At 39.0% G+C, this 10,648-nt stretch overlaps 1 protein-coding gene across 2 annotated transcripts in view; it reads left to right on the top strand.

Moving 5' to 3' along the window:
• Nucleotides 1-9,186, top strand: part of sema6e (sema domain, transmembrane domain (TM), and cytoplasmic domain, (semaphorin) 6E) — a 255,502-nt gene extending 246,316 nt beyond the window's left edge. For both annotated transcript variants that reach the window (XM_061881724.1, XM_061881726.1), the window contains one exon: nucleotides 7,123-9,186. In XM_061881724.1, coding sequence (XP_061737708.1) covers nucleotides 7,123-8,372 — 1,250 coding nt within the window. In that variant the 3' untranslated portion in view covers nucleotides 8,373-9,186. The remainder of the gene's footprint in view (nucleotides 1-7,122) is intronic.
• Nucleotides 9,187-10,648: the final 1,462 nt, after the last annotated feature.

A 10,648-nucleotide genomic window follows, 5' to 3' on the forward strand; every position in this document is an offset into this window, starting at 1 on the left:
TCCTGTACTTGTCTTACATAAGGAATGTAAATGATAGGAAAAATTCCCCCCCAAAAAAGTGCTGTTCCCCATTAAGGTAATGAAGCGGGACAAAAGTGTAGAACATTCCACAAGGGTATTTATATGTGTAGAAACCATGGCAACCATCCTAGGCAAAATTCCAAGTAGCTGACTATATTTATATTATATTTCAGAATATTATCTGCTTTATAGGTCACAAAATCACCTGCCAAGTCGACTTAACACTTTTGAATATGGAAATATCCATGTGGAAAAGATGTATTGAATACAAACATTCATTGTCAAACATTTTTTTTGTCTGGAAATGTTTAAATGTGTCGAAGAGTATGCAACTGAAAGGGCCACACGGTGATTATACCCCCCCCACTTTCAGTTGACCCCTGACCCTGTGATGTCCCCTGCCTGACCTGCCTGTTAGACTAACACCTGACCCTATCCCCTTAAAGCTGCAGTCCCACGTGGTGTAAGACTGTCACTTTAAGAGTGTGCATGTGTGTAGCGTGCATGTCAAGTGCGTGCGCATGTTCTTCAGTGGCATCATCCCACCAGGAAGAACACGAGACCATGAAGCGCCTGTCATGTTCGACGACGTTGACGCGGCAGCAGCGGAGGCGGAGCCAAGCTAATGGAAAAAAAGTGTGGCTGAGTTTAGAAATATTGATGGAGTTCAATGGTGAACACTTCTAGAACCTTCCCCCCTGCCAGGGTACCTGTCCAAAACGTGGGATATTTTTATTTAGATGATTATCTCCAGCTACTCCCATGTCCTGGACAGTACCCCCTGCTGGGTGATTGTTGTTTGGCAATCAGCCAACCAATCAGGAGGTCACATGTGAAACAGTGGAAACCATCTTCAAACTTACTCATGACATCTTGATAGACTTTCTTGTCTCCTCGTCTGGCCACGACCATCTGTCTTGTTATTGGTTGCCATGGTAACCTGTCCTCCCCTGACATGATGGTGTCCTCCTGTTTGACACACTGGCCACTTCATTAGGTACACTATTACAGTATTTTAAGCCACGATGTACTACTTGGAGTAGTCAAGTGTACTTTCTTGTAGTATTGTATTTTGGTTTATTAAAGTTGAAGTAGTTGTGGTTTATTGTACTTATAATAATGTATTGGGGTTTATTTTAGTTGTAGAAGTGTACTGTGGTTTACTGTAGTAGAATATTGTAATTTTATTTAGTTGTAAAAGTGTTTTTGGTGTTATGGTTGTAGTATTGTATTGGGGTTGTAGTAGAGTATTGTGGTTTACTGTAGACGTAGTAGTGTATTGGGATTTATTTTAGTTGAAGTGTACTGTGGTTTACTGTTGTGGTGTATTGTAATTTTATTTAGTTGTAAAGGTGTTTTGTGTGTTATAGTTGTAGTATTGTATTGTGGTTTATTGTAGTTTATTATGGTTTATAGTTGTAGTCGTGTATTGTAATTGTAGTAGTGCATTGTAGTTTATTTTAGGTGAAAAAGTGTAGTTTTAGTACTTTATTTTAGTTGTAGAAGTTTACTGTAGTTGTAGTAGTATATTGTAATTTTCATATAGAGGTAAAAGTGTATTGTGGTTTATTGTAGTTGTAGTAGTGTATGTTAGTTGTATACGTGTATTGTGGTTTACTGTAGTTGTAGTAGTACATATGTTAGTTGTATACGTGTATTGTGGTTTACTGTAGTTGTAGTAGTATGTTAGTTGTATACGTGTATTGTGGATTACTGTACTTGTAGTAGTGTATGTTAGTTGTAGAAGTGTATTATGGTTGACTGTAGTTGTAGAAGTATATGTTAGTTGTAGAAGTGTATTGTGGTTTACTGTAGTTGTAGTAGTATATGTTAGTTGTATACGTTTATTGTGGTTGACTGTACTTGTAGTAGTGTATGTTAGTTGTAGAAGTGTATTATGGTTGACTGTAGTTGTAGTAGTATATGTTAGTTGTAGAAGTGTATTGTGGTTTACTGTAGTTGTAGTAGTATATGTTAGTTGTATCCGTGTATTGTGGTTTACTGTAGTTGTAGTAGTATATGTTAGTTGTAGAAGTGTATTGTGGTTTACTGTAGTTGTAGTAGTATATGTTAGTTGTATACGTGTATTGTGGTTTGCTGTAGTTGTAGTAGTATATGTTAGTTGTTGAAGTGTATTGTGGTTTGCTATAGTTGTAGTAGTATATGTTAGTTGTATACGTGTATTGTGGTTTACTGTAGTTGTAGTAGTATATGTTATTTGTCGAAGTGTATTGTGGTTTACTGTAGTTGTAGTAGTATATGTTAGTTGTATACGTGTATTGTGGTTTAATGTGGTTGTAGTAGTATATGTTAGTTGTTGAAGTGTATTGTGGTTTACTGTAGTTGTAGTAGTATATGTTAGTTGTATACATGTATTGTGGTTTACTGTAGTTTTAGTAGTATGTTTGTTGTATACATGTATTGTGGTTTACTGTAGTTATAGTAGTACATGCTACTTGTATCCGTGTATTGTGGTTTGCTGTAGTTGTAGTAGCATATGTTAGTTGTAGAAGTGTATTGTGGTTAGCTGTAGAAGTGTATTGTGGTTTACTGTAAATGTAGTAGTATGTTAGTCGTATACGTGTATTGTGGTATACTGTAGTTGTAGTAGCATATGTTAGTTGTATATGTGTATTGTGGTTTACTGTAGTTGTAGTAGTATATGTTAGTTGAAGTGTATTGTGGTTTACTGTAGTTGTAGTAGTATATGTGAGTTGTATACGTGTATTGTGGTTTGCTGTAGTTGTAGTAGTATATGTTAGTTGTTGAAGTGTATTGTGGTTTGCTATAGTTGTAGTATTATATGTTAGTTGTATACGTGTATTGTGGTTTACTGTAGTTGTAGTAGTATATGTTAGTTGTAGAAGTGTATTGTGGTTTACTGTAGTTGTAGTAGTATATGTTAGTTGTATACGTGTATTGTGGTTTACTGTAGTTTTAGTAGTATGTTTGTTGTATACGTGTATTGTGGTTTACTCTAGTTGTAGTAGTATGTTAGTTGTTGAAGTGTATTGTGGTTTACTGTAGTTGTAGTAGTATATGTTAGTTGTTGAAGTGTATTGTGGTTTACTGTAGTTGTAGTAGTATATGTTAGTTGTTGAAGTGTATTGTGGTTTACTGTAATTGTAGTATTTGTTAGTTGTTGAAGTGTATTGTGGTTCACTGTAGTTGTAGTAGTATGTTATTTGTATACATTTATTGTGGTTTACTGTAGTTTTAGTAGTATATGTTTGTTTTAGAAGTGTATTGTGGTTTACTGTAGTTGTAGTAGTATATGTTTGTTGTATACGTGTATTGTGGTTTACTGTAGTTGTAGTAGTATATGTTAGTTGTAGAAGTGTATTGTGGTTTACTGTAGTTGTAGTAGTATATGTTAGTTGTATACGTGTATTGTGGTTTACTGTAGTTTTAGTAGTATGTTTGTTGTATACGTGTATTGTGGTTTACTCTAGTTGTAGTAGTATGTTAGTTGTTGAAGTGTATTGTGGTTTACTGTAGTTGTAGTAGTATATGTTAGTTGTTGAAGTGTATTGTGGTTTACTGTAGTTGTAGTAGTATATGTTAGTTGTTGAAGTGTATTGTGGTTTACTGTAATTGTAGTATTTGTTAGTTGTTGAAGTGTATTGTGGTTCACTGTAGTTGTAGTAGTATGTTATTTGTATACATTTATTGTGGTTTACTGTAGTTTTAGTAGTATATGTTTGTTTTAGAAGTGTATTGTGGTTTACTGTAGTTGTAGTAGTATATGTTTGTTGTATACGTGTATTGTGGTTTACTGTAGTTGTAGTAGTATACGTTGGTTGTAGAAGTGTATTGTGGTTTACTGTAGTTGTAGTAGTATACGTTAGTTGTATACGTGTATTGTAGTTTACTGTAGTTGTAGTAGTATATGTTAGTTGTTGAAGTGTATTGTGGTTTACTGTAGTTGTAGTAGTATATGTTAGTTGTTGAAGTGTATTGGGGTTTACTGTAATTGTAGTAGTATTTGTTAGTTGTTGAAGTGTATTGTGGTTCACTGTAGTTGTAGTAGTATGTTATTTGTATACATTTATTGTGGTTTACTGTAGTTTTAGTAGTATATGTTTGTTTTAGAAGTGTATTGTGGTTTACTGTAGTTGTAGTAGTATATGTTTGTTGTATACGTGTATTGTGGTTTACTGTAGTTGTAGTAGTATACGTTGGTTGTAGAAGTGTATTGTGGTTTACTGTAGTTGTAGTAGTATACGTTAGTTGTATACGTGTATTGTAGTTTACTGTAGTTGTAGTAGTATATGTTAGTTGTATACATGTATTGTGGTTTTCTGTAGTTGTAGTAGTATATGTTAGTTGTATACGTGTATTGTGGTTTACTGTAGTTGTAGTAGTAAATGTTGGTTGTAGAAGTGTATTGTGGTTTACTGTAGTTGTAGTAGTATACGTTGGTTGTAGAAGTGTATTGTGGTTTACTGTAAATGTAGTAGTACATGTTTGTTGTATGAAAGTTTATTGTGGTTTACTGTGGTTGTAGTAGTATATGTTAGTTGTATACGTGTATTGTGGTTTACTGTAGTTGTAGTAGTATATGTTAGTTGTATACGTGTATTGTGGTTTACTGTATTTGCAGTAGTATATGTTAGTTGTATACGTTTATTGTGGTTTACTGTAGTTGTAGTAGTAAATGTTGGTTGTAGAAGTGTATTGTGGTTTACTGTAGTTGTAGTAGTATACGTTAGTTGTATACCTGTATTGTAGTTTACTGTAGTTGTAGTAGTATATGTTAGTTGTATACATGTATTTTGGTTTACTGTAGTTGTAGTAGTATATGTTAGTTGTATACATGTATTTTGGTTTACTGTAGTTGTAGTAGTATATGTTAGTTGTATACGTTTATTGTGGTTTACTGTAGTTGTAGTAGTAAATGTTAGTTGTAGTAGTGTAATGTAGCTATCGTACTTGTAGTTTCTTGTAGTTGTAGTAGTGTAACATAGGTGTCTACTACTAGTTTGCAGTAGTAGTGTAATGTAGCTGTCGTACTTGTAGTTGTTGTACATTGTAGTTTCATTTAGTGATAAGTGTATTGCGGTTTATAGTTTTATTAGTGTATTGTGGTTTAATGTAGTTGTAGTGTTGTATTGTGGTAGTGTAATGTAGATTGCCGTACTTGTAGTTTATTGTACTCGTAGTAGTGTAACTTAACTGTCATACCAGTAGTGTATTGTCGTTTTCGTACTTGCAGTTTTTTTGTAGTTGTAGCTGTTTTACTTGTAGTGTATTATAGTTGTAGTGGTGTATTGTGGCTGTCGTACTTGTAGTTTCTTGTTGTTGTAATAGTGTATTGTAGCTGTTGTACTTGTAGTTTCTTGTAGTTGTAGTAGTATATTGTAGTTTTATTTAGTGGTAAAAGTGTATTGTAGTTTAATGTAGTTGTAGTAGTGTAATGTAGCTGTCATACTTGTAGTTTCTTGTAGTTGTATTAGTGTATTGTAGTGTTATTTAGTAGTAAAAGTGTATTGTAGTGTAATGTAGTTGTAGTAGTGTAATGTAGCTGTCATACTTGTAGTTTCTTGTAGTTGTATTAGTGTATTGTAGTATAATGTAGCTGTCATACTTTTAGTTTCTTGTTATTGTAATAGTGTATTGTAGCGGTTGTACTTGTAGTCTCTTGTGGTTGTAATAGTGTAGTGTAGCTGCTGTAGTTGTTGTATTTGTAGTATCTTGTAGTTGTAGTAGTGTATTATAAGTGTTGTACTTGTAGTTTCTAGTAGTTGTAGTAGTGTATTATAGCTGTTGTACTTGTACTTTCTTGTAGCTGTCATACTTGTAGTTTTTTTGTTGTTTCTGTACTTACAGTTCCTTGTAGTTGTATAGTGTATTGAAGCTGTTGTACTTGTAGTTTTGTGTAGTAGTATTGGTTTATTGTAATTGTAATATTGTATTGTGGTTCATTGTAGTTGTAGTGTAATGTAGCTGTCGTACTTGTAGTTTATTGAATTTGTAGTAGTGTTGTGTAGTTATCATACTTGTAGTAGTGTATTGTAGCTGTTGTACTTGTAGTTTCTTGTTGTTGTAGTGTTGTATTGTAGTTTCATTTAGTGGTAAAAGTGTATTGTAGTGTAATGTAGTTGTAGTAGTGTAATGTAGCTGTCATACTTGTAGTTTCTTGTAGACATATTAGTGTATTGTAGTGTAATGTAGTTGTAGTAGTGTAATGTAGCTGTCATACTTGTTATTGTAATAGTGTATTGTAGCGGTTGTACTTGTAGTCTCTTGTGGTTGTAATAGTGTATTGTAGCTGCTGTACTTGTAGTTTCTTGTAGTTGTAGTAGTGTTGTGTAGTTGTCGTATTTGTAGTATATTGTAGTTGTAGTAGTGTATTGTAGCTGTTGTACTTGTAGTTTCTTGTAGTAGTATTATGTAGTTGTTGTACTTGTAGTTTCTTGTAGTTGTAGTATTGTATTTCAGGTGTTGTACTTGTAATTTCTTTTAGTTATAAGTGTACTGTGGTTTATCGTAGTTGTAGTAGTGTTTTGTAGTTGTCTTACTTGTAGTTTCTTGGTGTGTGAATCACTCAGGTGTAGATTGTCCGGTCTTGTGCAGGTCTACTGGCAGGACGTGGTTCTGGGATGAGGTTTTCAGCGACTACCTTCTGCCGTCATTTTTTACTGTGCTCCTTCGCCGACGTGGTCACATGACTGCAGTTTGGAGCAAAAGTGTCGTGTGAATGAACGATGAAGACCATGTGAGAAAGTAAAAATGTAATTTTAACGTACATCATCCGACGAGAAACTTTAAAGCCTGCAAAGGCTCTTAGTCCAGTGCCACGTTGCCTTGGTGCCTCTCACACTTTAGTCTGTGCAGCTCCGGCAAATAAACAATCTTTGATTCATATCTGCAACACAAAAGTATTAGGACACTTAGTGGGAACTTTTCTGTTCCCCCTGAATGAAAATGTTCATTTTGTCATTCTATAAAAACAATTTAGAATAAAGTGTTTATTTATTGGAAGTTTGCCAGAGGCTGTCCTCGATCAATATTTCAAAGTGACTTTTCAGCCAGCGCTGCGGTGCAGCGACTTTGTTTGTGTCCCTTGCTGCTTGTCAACGCTGTCTTTTCTGTTTACAGGCGTGAGACGTCCCCCCGAGGCGGACAAGTCCGACCACAGCGTCCACTACACGCTCCTCATCGCGTGCGTCCTGGTGGCCTTCGTCCTGGGGGCCTTCCTGTCCGGCTTCCTGGTGTCCTGCTACTGCAACCGCGTAGGCCACAAGACCCGGAAGCTTCCCAAAGACCCCGAGGTGCAGATCCCGCACGCTCTGTCTCTCCGCAACCTGGCTAAGCTCAACGGCCTCCTGGACGGACCAAGCAAGGAGGACAAGCTGGAGGTGTCGTCCCCCAAGATCTACAGTTCCTTGTTCCCCAGCAGCAAGGAGCTGCTCCCGCCCAGGAGGTGCGCTCCTCACGGAATGAGCATGGGGGACTTGGTGCACCCCTTGCGTCCCCCCTCTGAGCTCTCCGGGCTTCCGACTCCAGACTCCACCCCGGAGCTTCCCATGAAGAGCATGAAGGCTTTCAAGAACCACTGGGAGAAGAACCACAACTGCAACAACGCCTGTAGACCCTCCTCAGCTGTCACGCCCCAGCAGGTTTTCACTTACGGGGGCCAGTTTCTGGGGGCGGGGCACCTGCAGCCTGACGACCGCAAAGTCCACAACCTGTCCCAGCAGCCCTATCCCGCCTACGCCCACAAAGTCATGGAGGTCACCTCCTTAGACGAGCTCCTCAAGCACATTCACGAAGGGGGCGGGGCAAAGACCCCTCAGCTGATCAGCCCGTCGGGTTTGGCGGCTGGCGGGGCTGGGGGCCAGCTCGCCTACGCCAACCGCGTCCAACCTCAGATTCCGGAAACTGAGTCAGCACCATACTACAGCTCATCCACGTTGCCCCGAGACAGCCTCACACGGCGCATGGACGTCCCCCCCGACTTGCCTCCCCAGCACCTGTCCACGCTTGAGAGGAGACAGTCCTCCCAGAGGCACTCGCTCATCGCTGCCGCCGCTAAGATGCCCAGCGGTGGTGGCGCCGTGATCCCTCGCCACCACAGCTTCAGCCAGCGCACATGCGGCGCCCACCAACATCCGCCGCTGCTCGCGCGCATGAACTCCACAGGTAGCGCCGGCGAGGGCCACTACCCCCTCCTCCCGCACGGCTACCTGGCGCGCCAGCACAGCTACAACATCGAGCAGCACGACACCCCGCAAAGAGGGGCCGTCGTACGACGAGGCCCCTCCCTAAAACCCGACACCCCCCCCAAACCGCTCTTCATACCCGCCTCGTCGCCGCTCAGCCAGCAGCCCAACAACTTCCACTACTAGCTCGCCGTCTTTAAAATGGAGGACCGCCGACTTAAAGATGAGCCTTGTACCATATTGGTATTGTTCTCTTTTACATGACTCGTTACGTGGACGCTGGCTGCCAGCACACCGACTACAACTCTGAGCACCACGACAGCTAAGCTAAAAGCGAAGCTAACAGCGATGCAAACAGCGATGCTAACGTTGCACAACCGACTACGGGAAAGTGGGTGGAGCCTGTTCTTGTTTTTGCGTATCAACTTTAGCGATGTCGTCATGTTGCAAACCAGAATGTCTTTCTATTATGCATGTACAGTATGTGTACATATAGACTGTATGTGCGTGTGCATATATATCACTATATATGTGTATGTATGTAAGCTGTGGTGAAAAGCTAGCAGGAAAGTCACTTTTGTATTTGCCTTATTACTCTCCCAACACACCTGACAACCTTGCACCTGCCAGTCCGGTTTGGAGTTAACCCTTCTCTGTCCACAAAGGACGTGTACACACGCTGTTTATTTCAGATTTAATTGCGCTGTTAGCGTTCCGAAGTGGACTGGTGGGCGAAGAAGTGTCTTCCTGACTTGATTATTATTTGTTTCTTTCTTGGTCTTTTCTCTCTCTTTTTTTTTTAATGACTCTGTAAGCTTAAGGCTCGCTGAAGAACTTTGACGTTTCTTTGGGAACGTTTCAGTCCGCCTGGGGCATCACAGACGAGTGAGGCGTCAGCGTCTTTTTCACTGGGAACATTTTGGACCAGCAGAGGCCAACAGTCCCATACAATAATTGTGGCTAAAGCTTGTAAATAAAGAAATATTCCTGATGAGCCAAATGTCCAAGCTGTGTCGTCAATATGTGTGCTCTATTTGTCGTTTTTATACTTATATATTTTATATTTATATACCTGTTGGATTGTTTTACTTTTGGAAGCATCTCAACATGAATGTGTACCTAATATTTGGGGAGAATGTCTCTTGGCCTAATCTGTATCTAATGTTTTAGGTGTCCCTAATATTTTGTCCATAGATGTACTTAATGTTTTGAGCAAAACTAATAATCAGGTTAAAGGCCTACTGAAATTAAATTTTCTTATTCAAACGTGGATAGCAGGTCCATTTTATGTGTCATACTTGATAATTTCGCGATATTGCCATATTTTTGCTGAAAGGATTTAGTCGAGAACATAGACGACAAAGTTCGCAAATTTTGGTCGTTAATTTTTGTCGGAAGTAGAAGCCGATGTGCGCGTGACGTCACTGGTATGAAGGCTCCTCACATCCACACATTGATTACAATCATGGACATCAGCAACGCGAGCGATTCTGACCGAGAAAGCGACAATTTCCCCATTAATTGGAGCGAGGATGAAAGATTCGTGGATGAGGATAGTGAGAGTTAAGAACTAGAAGAAAAAGACGAGGGCAGTGGAAGCAATTCAGATGTTATTAGACACATTTACTAGGATAATTCTGGAAAATCCCTTATCTGGTTATTGTGTTACTAGTGTTTTAGTGAGATTACAAAGTCATACCTGAAAGTCGGAAAGGTGTGGTGACCGCCAGTGTTTCTGAGTGAAGCCATGGAGGAGCCAAGAAAGTCGCAGCTGCCTCTTACACAGCTGCAGGAAGAACGACACAAGCTAAGAGCCAACTTATTACCACAATTTTCTCACCGAAACATGCCGGTTGACATGTGGTAGAGAAACATGTTTGCTTCACCGCTCTGTTCCATAGTAAAGCTTCACAACAAACAAAGACACACCGGCTGTGTTTGTGTTGCTACAGCCGGCCGAAATACACCGCTTTCCACCAAATACATTCTTCTTTGTAGTATCCATTATTAATTGAACAAATTGCAAAATATTCAGCAACACAGATGTCCAGAATACTGTGTAATTATTCGAGTAAATCGGACAACTAATAGCCGTGAGTGGTACTGGGATAAAATGTCCGCTACAACCAATAACGTCACAAGCACGCGTCAACATAAGCGTCATACCGTAATATTTTCAGCAGGATAACTCGCGCGAAAATTAAAATTGCAATTTAGTAAACTAAAAAGGCCGTATTGGAATGTGTTGCAATGTTAATATTTCATCATTGACATATAAACTATCAGACAGCATGGTGGGTAGTAGTGGGTTTCAGTAGGCCTTTAAAAGAGTATAACGACTACGTAATGTTTTGGGTGTGCCTAATATTTTGACTAAAGGATAAGTTAATATTTTGGGTGTATTTGTATTTGGACCACAGGTGTATCTAATATTTTGAGTATAACTAATCAGGCTAAAATAT

The sequence above is a fragment of the Nerophis ophidion genome, linkage group LG21 (assembly GCF_033978795.1).
Source record: "Nerophis ophidion isolate RoL-2023_Sa linkage group LG21, RoL_Noph_v1.0, whole genome shotgun sequence".
NCBI classification, from domain to species: domain Eukaryota; kingdom Metazoa; phylum Chordata; class Actinopteri; order Syngnathiformes; family Syngnathidae; genus Nerophis; species Nerophis ophidion.